Source organism: Poecilia formosa, unplaced genomic scaffold (assembly GCF_000485575.1).
Source record: "Poecilia formosa unplaced genomic scaffold, Poecilia_formosa-5.1.2 Scaffold45, whole genome shotgun sequence".
NCBI lineage: Eukaryota > Metazoa > Chordata > Actinopteri > Cyprinodontiformes > Poeciliidae > Poecilia > Poecilia formosa.
This window is the reverse complement of record NW_006799984.1, coordinates 2,068,461-2,092,611: the sequence shown is the minus strand read 5'-3', so window position 1 is coordinate 2,092,611 and position 24,151 is coordinate 2,068,461. Positions and strand designations below refer to the sequence as shown.

Sequence of the window (24,151 nt, the reverse complement as noted above, 5' to 3'; positions counted from 1 at the left end):
ATTGATTGGATCATTTGTTTGCTTGACTGAAGCCTGGAATGAAGGAAGAGATCACGATGACCAAATGATTGATTCACTGCTCTTGCTAAACATCAGGATTTTATTTCTTGTTTTTCACAACATCAACATCTATCAAGCTCCTATAAACACACTTTGCTGCCTTGAAGGTGTTTAGTAAAAGGCATATCAGTTACGATTAATCGCATTTTGTCACATTACAACCACAAACTGTAACGTGGGTTATTTTGGTTTTATGTGGCAGCACATAATTGGGATGTAAAAGGAAAATGGGGAACTTAAAAATCTGAAAAGTTTGGTTTGCATTTGTATTTAGCAGCTGTAAGTGTTTTGTAGGATGAGTGTCTTCCTGCTTTGCAGCTCAAGACCTGATGAGATGAAGAGGAATGTCCGTTTTCATGTCTTGCCCATATTATCAACCAGATCTATTTCTAGACTTTGACTGGGCCACTCTAATGCAGCCTGATTTTCTTTTTGTCAGGGTTCCGAAAAAAATCAGAATATTGAGATTAAAATCTAATTTCTCAGAATTCTGTAAATAAAACTCAGAATCCTAAAATTAATGTCTGACATTCTGATATTAAAGTCAAAATAATGAGATTAAAATAAAAATTCTCAGAATTATGTAAAAAGAAAACATTCTGAGGTCAAAATTACAATTTTGGGGAAACAGTGAGATTATTAAATTAAAGTTTGAATTCTGAGATTATTGTCAATTTTCTTGAAAATTCTGAAAAAAGGTCCAAATACTGAGAAAAAAGTTAGAAAACTGAGAATACGAGATTCAGAGATTAAAGTCAAATTTCTCCAAGATTCTGAGGAAAAATGTCAAAGTACTAAGATTAAAGTAAGAGAGTCAAATTTATCAGAAATTCTGAGATTAAAGTGAAATTTCTGAGAATTCTGGGGGGGGGAGTAAGAATAGTCTGAATTCTGTTATTAAGGTATAACTCTGATATTTAAGTCAGAATTATGAGATTAAAGTAACATTTCTCAGAAGTTGTCAAATTTCTTGAAAACAGAAAAAAAGTCAGAATACTGAAAAATGGTAAAATACTGAGATTAAGGTCAAATATTCTGAGACTCAAGTCAAACTTCTCAAAGACTGAGAAAAATGGCAAAGCAAGTGAATTCACACAAAGACAGAAATATGGAATATATATACATAAAACCTGAACAAACACAAATTTAAACATGAATATCTTGCAGTTATACAAAGATAGTTTAGTCCTACAACAAAATGTGAAAATGTTCAAGACATGATTTTATAATTCAACACCTTTGAAAAACAAGAAGCTGAAGCTAAAACAGGAAGTGAAATGATATTATACAGATGTTTAGGATATTCTGTTCCCTGTTTGGAGAGACGACCTGATCCAGGAGCGCAGCTGTGCATATTCACACTGGAGGCTCTTTAATTAAGTCAGTTACACACACACACACACACACACACACACACACACACACACACACGCACGCACGCACGCACGCACGCGCGCGCGCGCGCGAAAAAAACCCGCCTTGGGCTGTGTGTGTGTCTGTGTGTGGTCCTTGCGTGCCTGTGTGAGTATATTGTGCAAGTGCACTTATGGCGCTATTTTAAATGTGGTTTATTTCTTCCGTATGCCTGCTGAGATTTCTTACATAAGTCCCAAAGAGGAGAGAAATCTGCACAGCGAGGCATGCTGTTCCCTAAAATATTTGCACGAGAAAATGGAGTCCAGGTCCTTTTCCAGCAGACCTGGATGCTGAGCCTCCATTTAGGTAACTGGTCGCAGGAGAAAGAGGGAGAGAGATACGGAGAGAGAGAGCGAGACGGAGAGTGGCAGTCAAGATGACGCACTATCCTGCTGATGGATGGGTCAGAAATAGCCTCTGCTCCAGAGTCCCTCTGACTCAGAAACCAAAAGGTTTCGGATTAATGTCACAAACATCCAACATCCGACATCCTACCTGCTAAGCGTCGCAACTTCTCACCTAGATCGAGCTGACTGTTGTATCATGAGGAAAAGGAAAATCTGCTCCATAATCCGGCCGGCGTTGGTGATTCGATTACACCCATGTCTGATCCTTGGTTGTAATAGCGAGGCAGGATCAGTCAGCTTTTGTTTTTTTCTCTTCAGGAAAACAAGAAGCAACTCGACTCGACTCGGTCACGCACTAAATGAAAATCCGAAAGCTACAGGCCAGTGAATGATCAAGTTGGGGGGGAGAACAGACCAGATTAAGCAGCTGAAGTTGAATATTTACGAGGATGCGTCTGCGGAGCATTTTGTGAAATGGTGGCGTCGGGATAACCCGGCAGCTCCATGATCTGTGCGGCTCTGATGGAGGCGGTCAGGTGTTGGAGCCTCAGAGCGGAGGAGGATGCTGTCATCAGTCCAGCCCCTGTCAACCCTGCCTCAGTCTCCTTACCACAACACAGGGGGACGGTCCGCCGCCTCCTCTTCCTCCTCCTGCTGGCTGCTAGACTCAGCATCTGCAGAGTTCACGGGAAAAAAGACAATAAATTAAAATAAAAACAGCCGCCTTTATGAAATGTCTTTTTTTTAATTTATGCATTTTTATATCTATTATTATTCTATAATTTGGTCTGAGTTGATGTTGGAAGTCTTTTTAAATCGTGTTTTTTTTTTACACCCTTACATTAATCTTTTATAAACAGCATTAATTAAGACCATATTGGAACGCGCACCTCTTGTGCCCTCAAAGATATTATTGAATTTAATGAAGTTAGCTTGAAATTCAATATCTGCTTTTTGCGTCACTGATGGGAATCCCGCCTCTGTTCTGAGATCCGAATTATTTGGCTCAGTTCTTTCAGCTCCAAAATGGATCTTCACTTCATACAATTTCCAGCTGTCAGTCCGTCAAAAAATTATTTTAAAAAAATTTGAAGGTTGTTGAAAAATACGTCTTTGGGGTTAGTAGCCTCTGAACACGCTCAGAGCTTCCCAATACAAACTCAACTTTCATATCAAGTTTTGTTGGATGATAAATTGTTCCAAAAGTCATTTCGATAAATATAGTTTTACTATGATTTTCAACTAATATAATGGCAATAGCATAATTATTATTAAAGATTATTGACCTTTGAGAACACATTCTCAAAGATCAATAACCTTTACATTTTAATGAACATTTAACATTGGAACTGGAAGACATTTGAAATTTCAAAAAACAGAAACTATAAATAAAACAAACAGCAAAGAAAAATCTCCTTTTTTTAAAAAAAAAGGTTTATTTGAGACCAAAGCAACAGACTGAAGACTATCATCCAGTTTTTGGTGGAAAGAGAGAAACGATAAATCATGCAAATAAAAATGTAGTTTGTTTTAATTTATCATTCAATCAATTGATTTATTAATTATTGCAACAGGTCAACCAGAGGTGCAGTTATTTTCTCCAACTGAAAATTATCCTGAGAACCAAATCTGAGGATAAAATATGACTGTTCACTGCTGACAGAAAGAGTTTATTAGGGCAGTAGCCCAGGGCCACGAGTTTGTCTTGTGTTGAAAGACAACAGGACAGGAAGGCAACAACAAGACAGGTGAAGTTTTCAGGTCAATCCTTTTAACGACTCAAAATGAAATTGTCACGTTTCAAAAACTCAGTTGTAAATATCAAACAACAGCAAAGTACCTACAGCAAATTTCAAGTCAAGATTGGGGAGCTGGATCAGGAAACATCATCCAGAAACCCTGCAGAGTTTCCTCCAGAAAACCTGCTGAACCGGTGGTTGGAGTCACTAAGGTCATCCATCAGCAGCCTGCTGGGAGTTAGGGTTAACAAATGTCAAGTTACAAAATGTCACAGATGAACGATCAGATATATTCAGAAATAACAGCGTGTGAAATAACTGGTTCATAAAGCCTCACAGCCAGTTCAGTGCCTCAATTATAAACCTCTAGCTTAATCCGTCTTTACTGGTGGACAAAAATATCAATTTAAAATAACTAGCACAGAGCCTGGTGGGAAGGCAAATGAAGTAGGGAGGCAAATAAAGCCTGTTAACCCGCCTGCCTGATAAAAACACTTGTGGAAACCCTGACTTCTGTCTATATCTCTAGTTCTAAGCAGGAACTTTGTCTATACCTCTAGTTCTAGTCGGTCTCTGGGCTGCTCTTGGTCCGATCCCTCACAAGGAGCCATTTGCTATGGCAGACCAGACCCAAGCAGAGGCATGAGGCCTCTGACAGCTCCTAGGATCTCTGGGACCCTGAAACACTGTCTCTGTCTCAATCCAGATTCACTCTGATCCTCTGGATCTTCTTCTGGACTGAGAGAGCTGTCGGACAAACTGGTGGAGAACTTGCTGAGTATTTACTGCCAAAGAACTGTATAATTACGGTAGTCGCTCAGATTCCCTGTTTCCCTTCTTCTGGGCATTATAAAATAAAATAAAATAAAATAAAATAAAATAAAATAAAATATTACTGTAAAATAAAATAAAGTATTATCTTATTATCTTTAAACGTGCAACTTTCCAAATAAGATCAAGTGACCGTGAATAGTACTGTGTTGGCTCCCCTCGTTCAGTGAAAGGAACCGACCCGTCGACCTGGCTCAGCCGCGAACGGCACATCGCTAACAGTTTGGCCGCCAGCCTGTAGGCGGCAGCATATCAGCTCACTGCAGGCGTTGGTAGAGCCTTTTTCTTCAAGATGTCGGTGTTCGGGCCAGTGGTGAAAATCCATCCCGTCGTTCTCGCCTCAATCTGTGACTCTTACGAGCGAAGGAATGAGGGGGCGAGCCGGGTCATCGGAACCATTTTGGGTAAGTTAAGTCCTGGGTTAAACGTCCTCTTTCTTTTGGGGTGACATCGGGATAAAATGGATGGAAAATCCGTGTGTAGCATTAGCTCAGCTGCTAACACATGCTCGCTCAGTGCAGCCTAATGCAAACACATCTGGAGCATCAGCGGAGTCTTATTCTTGTTAAAAAGTCTGTATGTATTTGTTTTTAACGTCCGCCTCTTTCAGGTACCATTGATAAACACTCTATAGAAGTGACCAACTGCTTCTCCGTCCCTCACAACGAGTCTGAGGATGAGGTAAGCTGCTATCACTCCGCTTGTGACATCGAACCTGAATAAACAATGAGAGAAACGGAAGTGATCTTCTGTTTATATGCATTAACACTCGTATTATAAAGAGCACTATTGTGCTTTTCATATGAATACGCGGAACAACCTCATTTCTCATTTAAAATTATTTAAAAAAATTCAACATAAATTTTGTGTTTTGATTTTCAAGCATAGCATTTTAAGCGAAAATTTAGAATGAACACATGATAAATCTAATAGCAATTGAACCGAATAATCATTCGGCTCTTTATTTATAATGTAATTAAAGGATAACAAGGACATATTAGTTGCTTCCAGCCTCCCAGCTGCTGTTTTAAAACTGTGTACTGCTGGTCAGCTGGCTGATATAAAGGAAAGGATATGCACTTTAACCTTGCTTAAAAGAGAGACCAGTTTTTCTGTCTGATGAACACAGGTGTGGATGCTAAAGGAGTGCCACCTAACATTCTAGCTGATTAGATGTAATCCAGGTTTTAATACACCAGAAGCTGACTACATGTTGGCGACCGGAGCAGACAGCCTGACTAATTAATCAGCTAATATTTAGCTGGGTTTAGATCTTGTTACAGAGCAAACTGGCACAGAGTCACAACACTTACAAACTACAGGAGATCCAGCTAACTCAGCTCTAAATAGGAAGATAAAAGGCGCTCATGCGTTTTCTCCTTTATGAACGCCAGCCGACAATGTGTCAGGTAGCATTATACCTAAATATTTCAGCGTCCCAAGCTGGATTTTGTTCCTGGATATTTTAGATATACTCTTTGAAAAAAAATCCAAATATAGACAAATTTTCCATGAATAATTAATTTGAAGTCAAGTTTCACGGAAAAATCAGTGAACAGATAAAAATCAACTGTACAGCTAATAAAGTCCCACAGGTTGTGATAACTGCAGTAACTGGTATTTATTATTTTTTTTCTGCAATAGGTTTAATAGTTGCTTCTCTGTTTTGAATAAAAGTCAATGGTTTATGTTTTATGTGTTTTAGATTGACATTTGTTATTTCCACAAGAAAGGTTAAAAACCTGCCCTATTTTTCTGTGCATGTGCAGAGTAACTTTTCCCTCCTGCGAGCTCTGAAAGCTTCTCAAACTGTTTTCTGTTTCTGAAACCAGCAGAGCTGCAGCACACTTTTATCTTCACATCAAACAGCAGGAGCCTGTTCTGCTGTTTGATCTGGAGCCTGGAGTGAGTGTTGGAAAGTCCAGACGTTCAGCCTGAGCTCAGATCACTCACAAAGGGCTGACCTATATAAATAAAGTAAAATAAATAACGGCATGTAATATTAGTGCTTTTGTAAACTTCTGTGGATGCCTGCAGGTTGCTGTGGACATGGAGTTTGCTAAGAACATGTATGAACTTCACAAGAGGGTGTCTCCCACAGAAGTCATCATCGGATGGTGAGTCAGTTTGCTTTAACGGAGACGAATTCATATTTTGCTCATTTTTGTACTTCTACCTAACCGATTTTTGTCAATAAGTTAATGTTTTTTGGTGTCTGGAAAATGAGCCATTTCAAAAACATTCTGAATGTAATGCAAATCAGCTGGCACTGCCTCTCATCTAGCAACCCCAATGAAGCTCCAGCATGTTTGGTCAACTGGCTTTATTGCTGTTTGCGCTGTACAATGGCTGCTGGAAAAGACAAGTGTTTTGTTGTTGACTTAGCATCCAGAAACCACTTTCTGCATTCTTGTTTCTTGTGCAGTAGGCTCTAATAATGCTTTTCAAGGATGAAAGGTTGAATAATTGTGTATCTGTTTGCAACCATTTTAATGTGCAAGTAAACGTAATTTGGGTTGCGTGGCCAGCAGCTTATTTGGATTTTAAATGAAAAAAGAGCCTAAAATATCTCAAAATAGGCAAAACTGACCAGACTAAAATCTTGTTTTCTAAGGATGATTTTGTGCAAAACAAAAATGTAAAGGACATGTTCTGTTTAGCCCAGAGACCCGTCATAACCTGATCAAGGAAGCACAATAGGTCCAAATCATAGTGGAAAAGGTTCCAGCATATTGCCTTCTCTCCTCAGGTATGCCACAGGCTTTGATATCACTGAGCACTCCGTGCTCATCCACGAGTACTACAGCCGCGAAGCCACCAACCCCATCCACCTGACTGTGGACACGGCGCTGCAGAGCGGCAAAATGAACATTCGCGCCTACGTCAGGTGAGCTGCTCTATTTGTGCAAGTGTGTGTGTTTGTGTGCAGCTCCAGGCTGATGGTGACCTCGTGGATGTGTTTGTGTGTCTTCTTCAGTGCCCAGATGGGTGTGCCAGGAAAGACGGTTGGTGTTATGTTCACCCCCCTGAGTGTCAAATACATCTACTATGACACTGAGAGGATAGGCGGTAAGCACTTTATTGGGCTTCTTAGTTTGGTTGGACAGTTTTATTTCAAAGTCTAGCTTCTGGTAGGAGCCTAATGCCACACGGGAGGCTTTTGACCATAAAGAAAAGTTTTAAAGGGGGGGAAAAAGGATTGCATTTAAATCAAAAGCAAAACAAATAAATACAAATGATTGGTTAAGCAAAATAAACAAATCTGCAAAAAGAAAAATTTAGTTAGACCTTTCAGTTTCAGTTCAACAAAAAAAAAAAAAAAAAAGTTCAAAACTTAGACTCCATGACAGTTCACTCTACCGACTCAAAGGCAGGGGTAATTCTTCACAAAAAGGTTTTTGTCAAGGGTCACGTGTTGGATTTGGATTAGTCAGGGTTAGAATTATGTAAAATGATACAAAATCTACTTTTTTTTTTCTTTTTTTTTCTTTACATCATGTTATTATATTATTCCCTCATCAAAAACACACCTGGAGTGTTGCCTTGACTCCTTCATGCATGTTTGAGAAAACCTTGCATCTCCATGGCAACCATTCAATTTCAAGACGTTAAATTACAAAGTCATTTCTTTCAAGCCTTATTTGATATATACAGCATTTTTACACAACTGAAGTTAACATACTTGATTGTGCTACAAAATACCACTATATGCCTGGAAAACATTTAACACTGCTCCTTTAAAATCAAGAAATGAGCAAATTCTAATGAATTTCAACACTCCTGTGTGTAAACATTTTGACTCTATCTCCATGTTGCAGTGGATCTTCTGCAGAGAACTCGTGTGACTCCCAGCCGCACCAAGGGGCTGACCTCTGACCTGTCACAGGTGGGGAGCGCTGCGTCCAGGATACAGGACATGCTGACCACTGTGCTGGCGTACATCGAGGATGTGTTGGTGAGCAGGAAAGCCTGGTTCTGATCCGGTCTCTACGATAGATTTAAACCCTGATCATAATGTGTGTGTGTGTGTGTGTCCCAGTCTGGAAAGGTGACGGCTGATAACAGCGTGGGTCGCTTCCTCATGGATCTGGTCAACAAAGTGCCGACCATCACAGCCGAGGACTTTGAGAACATGCTCAACTCCAACATCAACGTAAGCGCTCGTCTAAAAATATTAAAATTGATTGTTTACATTGGACGTATGACATCATAATGAGGTAAAATCCTTCATGGTTGTGATACAAAGCTGTAAATAATTTGTTTGCAGGACCTGTTGATGGTGACCTACCTGTCTAACCTGACTCAAGCACAGATTGCTCTGAACGAGAAGCTGGTGCTTCTCTGAGGAGATTATTTCAAGTCATATTTAATTTTTTGAATTCTTTCTTTTGTTTTGGCTAAGATGAATAAAAACATTCAACAGTCATATAGCAGATTTGATTTCTTCAAAGATGCTTCTTCTGTAAGTAATGCATTGTACAAACTATTGTATTCCTAATGTAATAATGCTTTTTGTCATTTACAGTCACTCAAAAATTGTTCTTGGATTCAAAATTAGCTTGATGCAACTACTTTTATCATCAAAACTGATCCAACTTTTTCAGATTTACTTTTATTTAATAATTTTAAAAATGACAGATTTATGCAGATGGCATGTGTCTTGAAGAGCAGCATGTTTCAGATTTTGATAACCATAGATAAAATGGAGTATGTAAGTATTTGTTTTATTTACACTAAGCTCAAAGTAAACTTTTGTATTATATGTAAAATTGGTTGAAGATGAATAGGAACTTTGGAAAATTGAGTATAGGAAACTATACAGTTCTGACACTTGTGGACCCTTGTATTAAATTCAATTAATTTTAGTCATTTTTAAATGCAGTTTCCAGAATAACACTGCTTACAGTGGCAGCATGTCAGAGTAGCTCTATTACATTACTTCTGATTTGTTCTTTGAGAGGACTTTTGTTCATTTTTTCCATTGAGAATTTTGTCACCTTCCCGTTAATATTTATGACAGCTATTAGACTATCATACAGAAACAGTCTTTAGTCAGTGGCCTGTTCAGATTTGTTGCAATACTGACTGCTACTGGAGGTCTTTCCAGACATGTTGAAGATACTTGGATGAAATGAGTTGCATGTAATTTACTTTTGGGATAAGCAAAGTATTTTTTTAAATCGAATTGGACTAGAATAAACAATCACAGTATAAAGTATTAAATATCAAGTCTTTAAACACCTTACTTCTATAATGTATCTTGAGTCTTAGAGGCTAAATGTGAACAGTTAATATTTTCCCATAGATTGTTTATGCATTCCAAAGAACTGAATGAGTAGCTGTATCTGCAAACTAATGACCAAGTTAAAAAAAAAATCTACCAGAATCAGTTTACCACTGGTTAATTCTTCTGATGTGATAGTTTAACTTTACTGTCTGAAAACAATGGAGAGAATATTCTCATTGCGTTCATGTATTTATATTTAATTGGACTAAAGAAGGTTTTTTGTAAAATTATTCTTCATACCAAGAGATGTGTCAAACCCTGAATTTTAATGTAAGCCAAGCAGGTCTTATTTTCTACATAAATATACATTTACATCAGAGGCAGAGGTACATTTTTAAAGCTGGAAATCCTGAGTTACAATTCAAGCTTAGTGCAAAGAGCATTAGAGTCACATTTCAAAACTCCATCCAGGAAGATCAGGGAATGAAGGCGCTGTTTGATCCCCAGTCTTTACTTTTCGTTACTCTTTTTATCTTTGACTTGAGACTTCAGGATCTTCTCCACAGCAGCGTAGCTCTGGACCGCGGTGTCGTACACGGAATCTCCGGTAGACTTGGCGATTGCCGCCGCCTGCTCCGGGTAGTAAAGGGAGGCGCCCAGGGTCATAAGGCCCGTTGGGTAGAGGACTTTCTTAATCCTGGATCCTCTGGCCAGAAAGAGTCCGACGACTCCGGCTAAACCGATGACTCCTGCCCGGGGATAGAAGTCTTTAGGAGGGTACTGTAGATTGACGTACGTGTCATTTCCCAACTGGACGACCTTCTGAACTTTGGGTTTAATTTTAGCGTACGCTGACTGGCACCAAATAGCGTACGGCTCAGCTAACTTCCTGACGGTGGCGACTTTCTCCTCCAGTTGACCCGCTTCAGACTCCTCATACCAGAGAGGTGGAGGAGGGGCTGTGTAGAGCGACAGCTCGTCCAGGTTTACCGAGGATGTCTCTTCTTTTTCTCCGTTACCGGCATCATTAGCCGCGAAAACGGTGAAAGGCAGGAAACTCGAGGCTCCCGGCATGACTCTACCTGTCACCTTCAACATGAACCCTGAGGGCCATATGCACTGCCTACGGAATCCGCCGAGGGACAAGACTGACTGGCGCCGCATCTATGATTTTTTTTCCAAACAGAAAAACCCGCCAAACGGCATTGGTCTCTAGTTACCAATGCCGTTATAAACATATTTATATATTCTATATGCTCAGACATTCTCCCTCTCCCACAATTAGTTCATTTAATTAAATGTATGGATTAATTCAAATTGTATTTAAAAGGACACTGCTAATTGCGTGAATATGACCAAATTAACAAAGCATCTAAATATTTGAATAAAAACAGGAAAAATGTTACCTGTTACTATCAATGTATATATAATATATATCAAAGCTACATATATTTAAAAAAAAAAAGATCAATAGTAGAAAATTACATGTATATGGGTGTAAAACACTAAATAAAATAACATTAAAAAAAGAAGTAGTGTTCTTTTGATATTAAATGTGACATCAAGCTGGTTCATGTGGTACCATTAAAATATGAGATTTAAAAAAAAACTATACATGTCCACTGCTTTATTATGTATGGTTAGTTACTAATATGTAACTATTTATGTTTTAGAACGGTGATTAAATTAAACTATTTAAGGTACATATCCTTAAAATTTAAGATTTTATACATATTTTCTAAATTGGACTTTTTTTTTTACTTTCAGGTCAATGTCTCTAGTTACCATGGCAGCCGGTCTCCATGGAGACAGAAAACAACAACACCAACGGTTCGAATTCTAGTTAGCATGCTAATCAGCTGTTTTGTTGTTTTTTTTTTTTTTTTTTTTAGCTTCATAAGGTTATAAGTAATTTTATCGTTAATTTTTAAGCAACGATAGTTAGCTTAAAACCGAAGTACAAGCGTATTATATGCAGCAGTTGCAGTTGTAAGTCAGTTTTTTTTATTCTCTTATTGTTATGGAATGTCTCGGAGTATCGTCTTACCAAAACTTGCAGGCTTTGTCTGCGCTGTTATCAACTCAGCAGGAGGAAGATGAGGATGAAGACTGTAAAGTAAGATTACTCACAAACACAAATAAACAGTATGAGGACGTTTATTTAAAATAGGTAGTTTTTTTAATGTAATTATTCCATAAAGGTTATATCTGGGTGCAGTAGAGTTGAATAACTAAATTGGACTTATTTCAGCAAAATGAAACAGCCTATGGACAGCTTGGTCCTGGACATATTGGTCCCCCTCCTAAAAAAGAAAAAGAAGGTATGTGCACTTGTTTATCTTGGTTAAATTTATTTTTGAACAAGAATCTGTTAAAAGCTCAAACTGGCTTTCTGCTGATTTAGTGTCTACTGCCTACACAAAGAAAACCAGTAAGGATATCTGGAGTGAGGAGGAGGTGGCTGAGGGCTCTCAGTATGATGATCTGGCTGACCCGAGACCACAACCTGAGTAAGACTGAGGAGGAAAAACCTGTAGTGGTGCTGCCTTCATTCTAGTTAGAATACAACACAAAGGCTTCACGGTGGATTGCAGCAAGAAAATCCAAGGTTTTAATCTTGGCCTGGGTTCTTCTCCCTGTGCATGTGTTTGTTTTCACCCACAGTCTAAAAAGATGACTGTTAGATTAATTGGTTACTCTAAAATTGCCCATTGGTATGACTGCAAGTGTGTCTAGTTGTTTGTCCTGTGTCTCTTTGTAGGATAAGAATCCAAACTGTACAACAAAATTGATTCAAAAAATTGTTTTCAAGGATAGACAGTATTCATAAAGAGATTATACAAATCCCTCAACAGTTACACATATGCTGATTTTAACAGTTTGCCCTAAATGCATTTCGCAGAACAATATTCTAAATTTAAAAGTTGCATTCCCGGTAATTTTCAGCATGAAATTATTTTACATCAATAAAAGTTGCTTTCATTTGAAAGTTTAATAATCTTTACCAGAAAATTAAATAAGTGATGTCAGTTTCCTCATACTATGATAATGTGCAATTTTCATGTGTATTCTAACATGGCTTGTTACAGGTATGAAATTATCCTGAAGCAGAGTGTTGGAACAGAGGATTTGTTCCTGGGCTTAAGCCAGAAGGATCCATCTTCAATGTGCTGTGAAGCCATGCTGGTAATTTATTAAGCATCAAGCAAGTTGTTCACTGAAATTAATCAACTTTTTTCACATTGGAAAACATCTGCAAGCATTTGAATAAAGACAAAGATAAACACAAAACCAAATGCAGTTTAAAAGTAAGTTTAAAATGTTAAAGGCATCAGGAGCTGCATTTTATTTGGAAAACCTGACACTGTGATTTTATTGCTCAATAGTGCAATGACAATACAGATTGAAATTAACCCACACTTTCCTCACTTTTCTTTTTCTCCTCTATCAACACAACTAAAGAATAGAGAAAGTCAAAATAAAACTCAGAGTTTTATTGCATGGCACCTGAAATGTAAATCCTTGCAAAAACTGCATCCGAGCTGTCCTTTATTGGGAAAAAACTGAAATCCATTATAAAGTGCATGTCTAATATAGGAACAGAAATCTTATACAGTTTGAGAAAGTATGGAACATGATTTAAGTGTTTTCCAGGTCTAGATATATGGCCTCAGAAATTAAGAGTATGGAAAAATATTTGTATTTCTAGACTTAATTTCCAATACCATTGTCTATACATCCTCCCTCCAGTCCTTCCTTCTTTGTTTCATTTCTTACTTTTCTTTCCTTCCATATGTCTTCACTTACAGAGTTATGCCAAACATTCATAGAAAATATAACTAACATGACTGTAGATATTTGGTCAAAAGATTTGTTTATACTTTTGAAATGATTATTGGTATAAACTGGGACTATTTAGGATATTAGAGCAATATTAATATTTTTTCCTACCCTTAGGTTAAAATAAAACTACCCGACACAAAGGCAAAAGATGTCTTCTTGGATTTAAAGGAGAAGTACCTGGATCTGCGGACTCCAAAGTAGTAAGAGCGGTTTTGAAAATCTTGTCTTTTATTTTTGATCTCATAAGGAGAAGCTGCTGCTCATGCTCACATCTCGGATCTTCAGACATTTTACTTTAATCAGTGTTCCAGATCTTGACCTGAGCTTCAAGTGCAGCTCTTAACATCCTCCTCAACCACTTAACGTCTCTCTCCTTCTCACATCATTGCTTTCACTTGTCGCTCCTTTCTTTTTTCTTTTTAGTAAACTGGGTCTCCATCTGCCCCATCCCATCCAGAATCAAGAGGGCAAGGCTCAGTTCTTTAGCGACAGGCAGGAACTGGAGGTGACTCTACTGATGAAGTGACCCATGGACTGCATCAACATGCAGTAAAAGAAGGATAAAGAAATTATTTCAGCTTTAAGGTAAAGCTGAAATAATTCCCACCACTTTCTTGGGGGGAAAGTTAGGATTGCACACACTGGCTTGTTTGATGCCTGAAAACAATGACGGAAGTAAATCCAATTTATTTCTGTAAATTTTTAATTAAATCTGGGCTCTTTTCCATATGCAATCTCTGACTTCATAAGAAAAAGTTATAATAAATGTTTTCTGTGCTTCAGTAGTTCTGCTCTTGTTTTAATTTCCTTTCTATCATGTCTGTAGAGAAAAAAGTAAAATAACTTTTTAAATTGAGTATTGGTTATTTAGATAACACAGTGCCCTTTTTATAGTGATTTAGAAGTTAGACTTGATTGACTTGAAGCGAAACATTAAAGTATGGAAATATAGGAACAAGAAAGCAACATCAAAAGAAAAGCAGTATTTGTCAAGACCTGAGTTTCCCAACTTTCTAGTTTCTGACCCATCTTTGCAACAAACACACCATGCTCTAAATGTACTCTGCAACGTTTTCACTTTTTTTTTTTGTCAGATTACAAACAAAAATGTTAGTGTATTTTATTTTGTTTTTTTTATGGAAAAGGCCAAGATGCATGGTTTTTAAATGTTTTTACAAATGAAATACAGCCACTCCGACTGAGTCAGTACTCTTTAGGACTACCTTTCACTGAGCTACAAGTCAAAAGTCTCTTCAAGGTCTGCACATTTGGACTGAACTTTTTGTCCATTCTTGTTTCAGTAATAGCTCAGCAAGTTTGGATGGAGAGCATCTGTGTTGTAAGACAAATCCTGTTACAATAATTGGTTACAAGTAATCAAATTAAGTTTATCCAAGTTAGTTTAAGTTGTCAAGTTAAGTAAAGTTAAGTTAAGTTTGACAAACTTCATTCACTTGTACCAATCAATTTTTTTTTTTAACAATTATAGCTGTGTTAGGGAAAAATTATTTTTACTAAAGCAAATTACAGTATAGTAATAGGTAACCTAATGCATCAGCAGGTATTAACTGATGCATGGTAGGTTTAATGCGTCCTGTTGCTAATGTCTCCATGTTGTCCTCAAAGAAATCGACTATAACCTCATGATTTTCAAATACTTTAATATTGTTTATATTCACAAAAATCCTAAATTAATACAACTCATATGATTTTGGGTGTCCGTAAAATTAATAGGCCTAATGAGCCTAGTTGGGCTTATGAAAGAGAGAAAAAAAAGAAAAAAATTCAAAACATTGGGGCCCGATTAAATAAAGAAATGTTGCTTTTTATTGATTCATGTTTTCTACTCTCTTCAGTTCATCCATTCATTCACTATATACACTTCTTGCAGGATCGTGGAGGGGCTGGCGCTTATCTCCAGCAGTCATTGGGTGAGAGGTGGCTACACCCAGGACAGTCCACCACAGTCGCTTAAAGTCATATTTCTAGGGATCACCCTAACTTTGGGGAATGCCCCCTTCACCTCTATAAATGGAAAAAAAATCTTTGTGTCTCATATATTTCTTAGCTGACCTATAACAACAATAATCAGTTTCCTGTCTTTCTACTGGGTGCAGATTACAATAAATGGGAAGTCACGATAAGTAAATAACAGAAGCATAATGCGCCTGACCTAATGTTATTATCAGGGAACATCTCTCTGAATCATGCCCGGTGAGAGCAGTGCCACACCCTCGGGCATCGTTACCGCAGCAGCACCGGTACCGGGTGCTCTGGGTTGGTGTTGGTGGGTGGGTGTGATCATGTGACGCCTTCATTTCCGAGACAACAATACCACACCGAATCGGTCTGCATCGTCTCTCCCGCTCTCTCTCTCTCTCTCTCTCCCTCCTTACCTGCGCCTCGCTCTCGGTATGGCGGACGGCGAGAGGTCCCCGTTGCTCTCAGATTTGGGGGATGGTGCTCTTGGCAGCGGTAACGGCGGGGTTTCTCCCGGCGCTGGGTCCTACAGTGTGCCCAACAAACCAGAGGGTGAGTGTGCAGGGTGATGCATCCTCTGTCCTGACTCCAGCCTATGTTAGCCTAGCTTACCATAGCCTCTAGCACTGACTGGGCATTACGGTTAGCCTGCTAGCTTCACTATGACAGGGACTAATTGTGGAGGGTTTATGTTGCTTGATAAGAATATTGTACATAATAGCATCTAATGAACACACTCCCTCTGATAAATTGTGTCGTTTTATAGAATTTATATGAACCAGGTAACCGTTGTATTATTAGCCTAAATTATGCTAACTCTTTAGCAACTGTTTGCTAAGCTTTATCGTGAACCAGTTTTAATGACACTATTAAAATGAATATTTTTGGGGGCATTCTGTTATTTTGAACAGTTTATTTTAGTCAAATGTAGTCAATGGCTGTCTAAATAGAAGAAATGCTAGCGGTTGGCTAGCATCCTAGAAACACCTGATTTGATTGACAGGAGGAAGTGACTACGGATGCTGCGGAGGGATGCTGCGACCAATCATAACTCCCAGGAAAAGCATTTAAATATTCAAAGAGAGATTAGATTTCACTTTTCACTAGTCTCTCAGCTTTCTCCGAATAAAAAAAAAAATAGAGCAGATAGTTTTGCATGCTTTTATGTGATTTCTAGGTTAAGCTGTTCCACACACTGTGGTTTAGCTTTTGCTAATACCCAGACTCTCATGTGTTGAAACCGGCTCTGCTCCGCATTCCAAGAGTGTTTTTCTACTAAAGCTCCTTTCTGCTGAACTCCAGGCCTAATCTCATTATCTTGTTTGCTGTAATGGGTTACTTGTCATGAGAGTCTTTTTTTTCCCAGTCCTACTGCATTTCTCTTGTGACTTCCAACAATCATGCATTTGTCACACATGCAATACTACTCTTATATTTTGTATTCTATCCTCCTTGTTCAGGTTTTCCCCCTTTCCCCAGTGCCAGTCAGCCCTCGGTACTTCTAGGGGAGGACCCTCCACCCTACTCCCCACTCGCCTCCCCGGAGAGCGGAAATGCCCCTGTTATCAGCTGCAGGGTGTGTCAGAGCCTCATCTCTGTGGAGGGGAAGATCCACCAGCACGTGGTGAAGTGTGGAGTTTGCAATGAAGCTACGGTGAGTTACTCCAAAAGAGTGTACAGCTAAATATGCAAAAAAAAAACTTGGACACACAAAATAGAGGCACCAACTATTAGATATGTCATCACAAATTAGCTTAGATCTCAGTTTACCACAGATTTATTGAGGAGATTGCACTGTTTGTAAATCTGACTCAGGGTCTGCACTCAGTTCCAATTTGTTGAAAAGACTTATTTACAGCACTGTCTCCACCATACCATTGTTTTCATTTCTGTCCTCCTGATTATTCTCACTCAAACCTTTTGCTAGAATTTTCAGCAGAATTGAAAATGTCAGAAAAATTTAAATTAAGGTCATTTCCAAATCTGGATAAGAAGGAAAAAACAGTATGGAAANCCTGGAAAACATTTAACACTGCTCCTTTAAAATCAAGAAATGAGCAAATTCTAATGAATTTCAACACTCCTGTGTGTAAACATTTTGACTCTATCTCCATGTTGTAGTGGATCTTCTGCAGAGAACTCGTGTGACTCCCAGCCGCACCAAGGGGCTGACCTCTGACCTGTCACAGGTGGGGAGCGCTGCGTCCAGGATACAGGACATGCTGACCACTGTGCTGGCGTACATCGAGGATGTGTTGGTGAGCAGGAAAGCCTGGTTCTGATCCGGTCTCTACGATAGATTTAAACCCTGATCATAATGTGTGTGTGTGTGTGTGTCCCAGTCTGGAAAGGTGACGGCTGATAACAGCGTGGGTCGCTTCCTCATGGATCTGGTCAACAAAGTGCCGACCATCACAGCCGAGGACTTTGAGAACATGCTCAACTCCAACATCAACGTAAGCGCTCGTCTAAAAATATTAAAATTGATTGTTTACATTGGACGTATGACATCATAATGAAGTAAAATCCTTCATGGTTGTGATACAAAGCTGTAAATAATTTGTTTGCAGGACCTGTTGATGGTGACCTACCTGTCTAACCTGACTCAAGCACAGATTGCTCTGAACGAGAAGCTGGTGCTTCTCTGAGGAGAGTATTTCAAGTCATATTTAATTTTTTGAATTCTTTCTTTTGTTTTGGCTAAGATGAATAAAAACATTCAACAGTCATATAGCGGATTTGATTTCTTCAAATATGCTTCTTCTGTAAGTAATGCATTGTACAAACTATTGTATTCCTAATGTAATAATGCTTTTTGTCATTTACAGTCACTCAAAAATTGTTCTTGGATTCAAAATTAGCTTGATGCAACTACTTTTGTCATCAAAACTGATCCAACTTTTTCAGATTTACTTTTATTTAATAATTTTTAAAATGACAGATTTATGCAGATGGCATGTGTCTTGAAGAGCAGCATGTTTCAGATTTTGATAACCATAGATAAAATGGAGTATGTAAGTATTTGTTTTATTTACACTAAGCTCAAAGTAAACTTTTGTATTATATGTAAAATTGGTTGAAGACGAATAGGAACTTTGGAAAATTGAGTATAGGAAACTATACAGTTCTGACACTTGTGGACCCTTGTATTAAATTCAATTAATTTTAGTCATTTTTAAATGCAGTTTCCAGAATAACACTAGTAGTAGAGTAGCTCTATTACATTACTTCTGATTTGTTCTTTGAGAGGACTTTTGTTCATTTTTTCCATTGAGAATTTTTTCACCTTCCCGTTAATATTTATGACAGCTATTAGACTATCATACAGAAACAGTCTTTAGTCAGTGGCCTGTTCAGATTTGTTGCAATACTGACTGCTACTGGAGATCTTTCCAGACATGTTGAAGATACTTGGATGAAATGAGTTGCTTGTAATTTACTTTTGGGATAAGCAAAGTATTTTTTTAAATCGAATTGGACTAGAATAAACAATCACAGTATAAAGTATTAAATATCAAGTCTTTAAACACCTTACTTCTATAATGTATCTTGAGTCTTAGAGGCTAAATGTGAACAGTTAATATTTTCCCATAGATTGTTTATGCATTCCAAAGAACTGAATGAGTAGCTGTATCTGCAAACTAATGACCAAGTTAAAAAAAAAATCTACCAGAATCAGTTTACCACTGGTTAATTCTTCTGATGTGATAGTTTAACTTTACTGTCTGAAAACAATGGAGAGAATATTCTCATTGCGTTCATGTATTTATATTTAATTGGACTAAAGAAGGTTTTTTGTAAAATTATTCTTCATACCAAGAGATGTGTCAAACCCTGAATTTTAATGTAAGCCAAGCAGGTCTTATTTTCTACATAAATATACATTTACATCAGAGGCAGAGGTACATTTTTAAAGCTGGAAATCCTGAGTTACAATTCAAGCTTAGTGCAAAGAGCATTAGAGTCACATTTCAAAACTCCATCCAGGAAGATCAGGGAATGAAGGCGCTGTTTGATCCCCAGTCTTTACTTTTCGTTACTCTTTTTATCTTTGACTTGAGACTTCAGGATCTTCTCCACAGCAGCGTAGCTCTGGACCGCGGTGTCGTACACGGAATCTCCGGTAGACTTGGCGATTGCCGCCGCCTGCTCCGGGTAGTAAAGGGAGGCGCCCAGGGTCATAAGGCCCGTTGGGTAGAGGACTTTCTTAATCCTGGATCCTCTGGCCAGAAAGAGTCCGACGACTCCGGCTAAACCGATGACTCCTGCCCGGGGATAGAAGTCTTTAGGAGGGTACTGTAGATTGACGTACGTGTCATTTCCCAACTGGACGACCTTCTGAACTTTGGGTTTAATTTTAGCGTACGCTGACTGGCACCAAATAGCGTACGGCTCAGCTAACTTCCTGACGGTGGCGACTTTCTCCTCCAGTTGACCCGCTTCAGACTCCTCATACCAGAGAGGTGGAGGAGGGGCTGTGTAGAGCGACAGCTCGTCCAGGTTTACCGAGGATGTCTCTTCTTTTTCTCCGTTACCGGCATCATTAGCCGCGAAAACGGTGAAAGGCAGGAAACTCGAGGCTCCCGGCATGACTCTACCTGTCACCTTCAACATGAACCCTGAGGGCCATATGCACTGCCTACGGAATCCGCCGAGGGACAAGACTGACTGGCGCCGCATCTATGATTTTTTTTCCAAACAGAAAAACCCGCCAAACGGCATTGGTCTCTAGTTACCAATGCCGTTATAAACATATTTATATATTCTATATGCTCAGACATTCTCCCTCTCCCACAATTAGTTCATTTAATTAAATGTATGGATTAATTCAAATTGTATTTAAAAGGACACTGCTAATTGCGTGAATATGACCAAATTAACAAAGCATCTAAATATTTGAATAAAAACAGGAAAAATGTTACCTGTTACTATCAATGTATATATAATATATATCAAAGCTACATATATTTAAAAAAAAAAAGATCAATAGTAGAAAATTACATGTATATGGGTGTAAAACACTAAATAAAATAACATTAAAAAAAGAAGTAGTGTTCTTTTGATATTAAATGTGACATCAAGCTGGTTCATGTGGTACCATTAAAATATGAGATTTAAAAAAAAACTATACATGTCCACTGCTTTATTATGTATGGTTAGTTACTAATATGTAACTATTTATGTTTTAGAACGGTGATTAAATTAAACTATTTAAGGTACATATCCTTAAAATTTAAGATTTTATACATATTTTCTAAATTGGACTTTTTTTTTTACTTTCAGGTCAATGTCTCTAGTTACCATGGCAGCCGGTCTCCATGGAGACAGAAAACAACAACACCAACGGTTCGAATTCTAGTTAGCATGCTAATCAGCTGTTTTGTTGTTTTTTTTTTTTTTTTTAGCTTCATAAGGTTATAAGTAATTTTATCGTTAATTTTTAAGCAACGGTAGTTAGCTTAAAACCGAAGTACAAGCGTATTATATGCAGTAGTTGCAGTTTTAAGTCAGTTTTTTCTTATTCTCTTATTGTTATGGAATGTCTCGGAGTATCGTCTTACCAAAACTTACAGGCTTTGTCTGCGCTGTTATCAACTCAGCAGGAGGAAGATGAGGATGAAGAATGTAAAGTAAGATTATTCACAAACACAAATAAACAGTATGAGGACGTTTATTTAAAATAGGTAGTTTTTTAATGTAATTATTCCATAAAGGTTATATCTGGGTGCAGTAGAGTTGAATAACTAAATTGGACTTATTTCAGCAAAATGAAACAGCCTATGGACAGCTTGGTCCTGGCCATATTGGTCCCCCTCCTAAAAAAGAAAAAGAAGGTATGTGCACTTGTTTATCTTGGTTAAATTTATTTTTGAACAAGAATCTGTTAAAAGCTCAAACTGGCTTTCTGCTGATTTAGTGTCTACTGCCTACACAAAGAAAACCAGTAAGGATATCTGGAGTGAGGAGGAGGTGGCTGAGGGCTCTCAGTATGATGATCTGGCTGACCCGAGACCACAACCTGAGTAAGACTGAGGAGGAAAAACCTGTAGTGGTGCTGCCTTCATTCTAGTTAGAATACAACACAAAGGCTTCACGGTGGATTGCAGCAAGAAAATCCAAGGTTTTAATCTTGGCCTGGGTTCTTCTCCCTGTGCATGTGTTTGTTTTCACCCACAGTCTAAAAAGATGACTGTTAGATTAATTGGTTACTCTAAAATTGCCCATTGGTATGACTGCAAGTGTGTCTAGTTGTTTGTCCTGTGTCTCTTTGTAGGATAAGAATCCAAACTGTACAACAAAATTGATTCAAAAAATTGTTTTCAAGGATAGACAGTATTCATAAAGAGATTATACAAATCCCTCAACAGTTACACATATGCTGATTTTAACAGTTTGCCCTAAATGCATTTCGCAGAACAATATTCTAAATTTAAAAGTTGCATTCCCGGTAATTTTCAGCATGAAATTATTTTACATCAATAAAAGTTGCTTTCATTTGAAAGTTTAATAATCTTTACCAGAAAATTAAATAAGTGATGTCAGTTTCCTCATACTATGATAATGTGCAATTTTCATGTGTATTCTAACATGGCTTGTTACAGGTATGAAATTATCCTGAAGCAGAGTGTTGGAACAGAGGATTTGTTCCTGGGCTTAAGCCAGAAGGATCCATCTTCAATGTGCTGTGAAGCCATGCTGGTAATTTATTAAGCATCAAGCAAGTTGTTCACTGAAATTAATCAACTTTTTTCACATTGGAAAACATCTGCAAGCATTTGAATAAAGACAAAGATAAACACAAAACCAAATGCAGTTTAAAAGTAAGTTTAAAATGTTAAAGGCATCAGGAGCTGCATTTTATTTGGAAAACCTGACACTGTGATTTTATTGCTCAATAGTGCAATGACAATACAGATTGAAATTAACCCACACTTTCCTCACTTTTCTTTTTCTCCTCTATCAACACAACTAAAGAATAGAGAAAGTCAAAATAAAACTCAGAGTTTTATTGCATGGCACCTGAAATGTAAATCCTTGCAAAAACTGCATCCGAGCTGTCCTTTATTGGGAAAAAACTGAAATCCATTATAAAGTGCATGTCTAATATAGGAACAGAAATCTTATACAGTTTGAGAAAGTATGGAACATGATTTAAGTGTTTTCCAGGTCTAGATATATGGCCTCAGAAATTAAGAGTATGGAAAAATATGTGTATTTCTAGACTTAATTTCCAATACCATTGTCTATGCATCCTCCCTCCAGTCCTTCCTTCTTTGTTTCATTTCTTACTTTTCTTTCCTTCCTTATGTCTTCACTTACAGAGTTATGCCAAACATTCATAGAAAATATAGCTAACATGATTGTAGATATTTGCTCAAAAGATTTGTTTATACTTTTGAAATGATTATTGGTATAAACTGGGACTATTTAGGATATTAGAGCAATATTAATATTTTTTCCTACCCTTAGGTTAAAATAAAACTACCCGACACAAAGGCAAAAGATGTCTTCTTGGATTTAAAGGAGAAGTACCTGGATCTGCGGACTCCAAAGTAGTAAGAGCGGTTTTGAAAATCTTGTCTTTTATTTTTGATCTCATAAGGAGAAGCTGCTGCTCATGCTCACATCTCGGATCTTCAGACATTTTACTTTAATCAGTGTTCCAGATCTTGACCTGAGCTTCAAGTGCAGCTCTTAACATCCTCCTCAACCACTTAACGTCTCTCTCCTTCTCACATCATTGCTTTCACTTGTCGCTCCTTTCTTTTTTCTTTTTAGTAAACTGGGTCTCCATCTGCCCCATCCCATCCAGAATCAAGAGGGCAAGGCTCAGTTCTTTAGCGACAGGCAGGAACTGGAGGTGACTCTACTGATGAAGTGACCCATGGACTGCATCAACATGCAGTAAAAGAAGGATAAAGAAATTATTTCAGCTTTAAGGTAAAGCTGAAATAATTCCCACCACTTTCTTGGGGGGAAAGTTAGGATTGCACACACTGGCTTGTTTGATGCCTGAAAACAATGACGGAAGTAAATCCAATTTATTTCTGTAAATTTTTAATTAAATCTGGGCTCTTTTCCATATGCAATCTCTGACTTCATAAGAAAAAGTTATAATAAATGTTTTCTGTGCTTCAGTAGTTCTGCTCTTGTTTTAATTTCCTTTCTATCATGTCTGTAGAGAAAAAAGTAAAATAACTTTTTAAATTGAGTATTGGTTATTTAGATAACACAGTGCCCTTTTTATAGTGATTTAGAAGTTAGACTTGATTGACTTGAAGCGAAACATTAAAGTATGGAAATATAGGAACAAGAAAGCAACATCAAAAGAAAAGCAGTATTTGTCAAGACCTGAGTTTCCCAACTTTCTAGTTTCTGACCCATCTTTGCAACAAACACACCATGCTCTAAATGTACTCTGCAACGTTTTCACTTTTTTTTTTTGTCAGATTACAAACAAAAATGTTAGTGTATTTTATTTTGTTTTTTTTATGGAAAAGGCCAAGATGCATGGTTTTTAAATGTTTTTACAAATGAAATACAGCCACTCCGACTGAGTCAGTACTCTTTAGGACTACCTTTCACTGAGCTACAAGTCAAAAGTCTCTTCAAGGTCTGCACATTTGGACTGAACTTTTTGTCCATTCTTGTTTCAGTAATAGCTCAGCAAGTTTGGATGGAGAGCATCTGTGTTGTAAGACAAATCC

The 24,151-nt window shown here is 37.8% G+C and overlaps 7 protein-coding genes and 1 long non-coding RNA gene across 10 annotated transcripts; 5 read left to right on the top strand and 3 right to left on the bottom strand.

Moving 5' to 3' along the window:
• On the bottom strand, window positions 1–3,765 carry LOC107836228 (uncharacterized). The gene is made up of 3 exons (XR_001662089.1): window positions 3,668–3,765; window positions 1,996–2,497; window positions 1–33 (listed from the first exon to the last, which is right to left on the bottom strand). It is a non-coding gene; the product is annotated as an uncharacterized LOC107836228 (long non-coding RNA).
• An 896-nt stretch (window positions 3,766–4,661) lies between these two features.
• Window positions 4,662–8,819, top strand: LOC103138002 (eukaryotic translation initiation factor 3 subunit F-like). Its single transcript, XM_007552047.1, has 8 exons — window positions 4,662–4,797; window positions 5,004–5,074; window positions 6,431–6,510; window positions 7,143–7,280; window positions 7,371–7,462; window positions 8,212–8,348; window positions 8,433–8,546; window positions 8,661–8,819. Exons 1-8 carry the CDS (start codon window positions 4,686–4,688, stop codon window positions 8,736–8,738), a joined length of 822 nt encoding a protein of 273 aa, XP_007552109.1. The 5' UTR covers window positions 4,662–4,685; the 3' UTR covers window positions 8,739–8,819.
• Window positions 8,820–9,926: 1,107 nt separating this feature from the next.
• On the bottom strand, window positions 9,927–11,756 carry LOC103138001 (MICOS complex subunit MIC26-like). The gene is made up of 2 exons (XM_007552046.2): window positions 11,668–11,756; window positions 9,927–10,784 (listed from the first exon to the last, which is right to left on the bottom strand). The coding sequence occupies exon 2, from the start codon at window positions 10,782–10,784 to the stop codon at window positions 10,131–10,133; it is 654 nt and encodes a 217-aa protein (XP_007552108.1). The 5' UTR covers window positions 11,668–11,756; the 3' UTR covers window positions 9,927–10,130.
• Window positions 11,480–14,248, top strand: LOC103138000 (protein PIH1D3-like). Of its 2 annotated transcripts, none has more exons than XM_016671469.1 (6): window positions 11,480–11,736; window positions 11,872–11,941; window positions 12,025–12,130; window positions 12,710–12,806; window positions 13,578–13,672; window positions 13,887–13,976. In XM_016671469.1, exons 1-5 carry the CDS (start codon window positions 11,641–11,643, stop codon window positions 13,662–13,664), a joined length of 456 nt encoding a protein of 151 aa, XP_016526955.1. In that variant the 5' UTR covers window positions 11,480–11,640; the 3' UTR covers window positions 13,665–13,672; window positions 13,887–13,976. The 2 variants fall into 2 exon arrangements, with proteins under 2 accessions (XP_016526955.1, XP_007552107.1); XM_007552045.2 differs by having other exon boundaries at window positions 11,481–11,736; window positions 13,578–13,663; window positions 13,887–14,248.
• A 1,263-nt stretch (window positions 14,249–15,511) lies between these two features.
• Window positions 15,512–17,142, top strand: LOC103138032 (type I phosphatidylinositol 4,5-bisphosphate 4-phosphatase-A-like). Its single transcript, XM_016671459.1, has 2 exons — window positions 15,512–15,995; window positions 16,904–17,142. Exons 1-2 carry the CDS (start codon window positions 15,878–15,880, stop codon window positions 17,125–17,127), a joined length of 342 nt encoding a protein of 113 aa, XP_016526945.1. The 5' UTR covers window positions 15,512–15,877; the 3' UTR covers window positions 17,128–17,142.
• A 396-nt stretch (window positions 17,143–17,538) lies between these two features.
• Window positions 17,539–18,174, top strand: LOC103137998 (eukaryotic translation initiation factor 3 subunit F-like). Its single transcript, XM_007552044.2, has 3 exons — window positions 17,539–17,701; window positions 17,786–17,899; window positions 18,014–18,174. Exons 1-3 carry the CDS (start codon window positions 17,663–17,665, stop codon window positions 18,089–18,091), a joined length of 231 nt encoding a protein of 76 aa, XP_007552106.1. The 5' UTR covers window positions 17,539–17,662; the 3' UTR covers window positions 18,092–18,174.
• A 1,091-nt stretch (window positions 18,175–19,265) lies between these two features.
• On the bottom strand, window positions 19,266–20,249 carry LOC103137997 (MICOS complex subunit MIC26-like). The gene has a single exon (XM_007552043.2). It carries the CDS (start codon window positions 20,121–20,123, stop codon window positions 19,470–19,472), a length of 654 nt encoding a protein of 217 aa, XP_007552105.1. The 5' UTR covers window positions 20,124–20,249; the 3' UTR covers window positions 19,266–19,469.
• A 510-nt stretch (window positions 20,250–20,759) lies between these two features.
• Window positions 20,760–23,584, top strand: dnaaf6 (dynein axonemal assembly factor 6). Of its 2 annotated transcripts, none has more exons than XM_016671451.1 (6): window positions 20,760–21,073; window positions 21,208–21,277; window positions 21,361–21,466; window positions 22,046–22,142; window positions 22,914–23,008; window positions 23,223–23,312. In XM_016671451.1, the coding sequence occupies exons 1-5, from the start codon at window positions 20,978–20,980 to the stop codon at window positions 22,998–23,000; spliced, it is 456 nt and encodes a 151-aa protein (XP_016526937.1). In that variant the 5' UTR covers window positions 20,760–20,977; the 3' UTR covers window positions 23,001–23,008; window positions 23,223–23,312. The 2 variants fall into 2 exon arrangements, with proteins under 2 accessions (XP_016526937.1, XP_007552104.1); XM_007552042.2 differs by having other exon boundaries at window positions 20,761–21,073; window positions 22,914–22,999; window positions 23,223–23,584.
• Window positions 23,585–24,151: the final 567 nt, after the last annotated feature.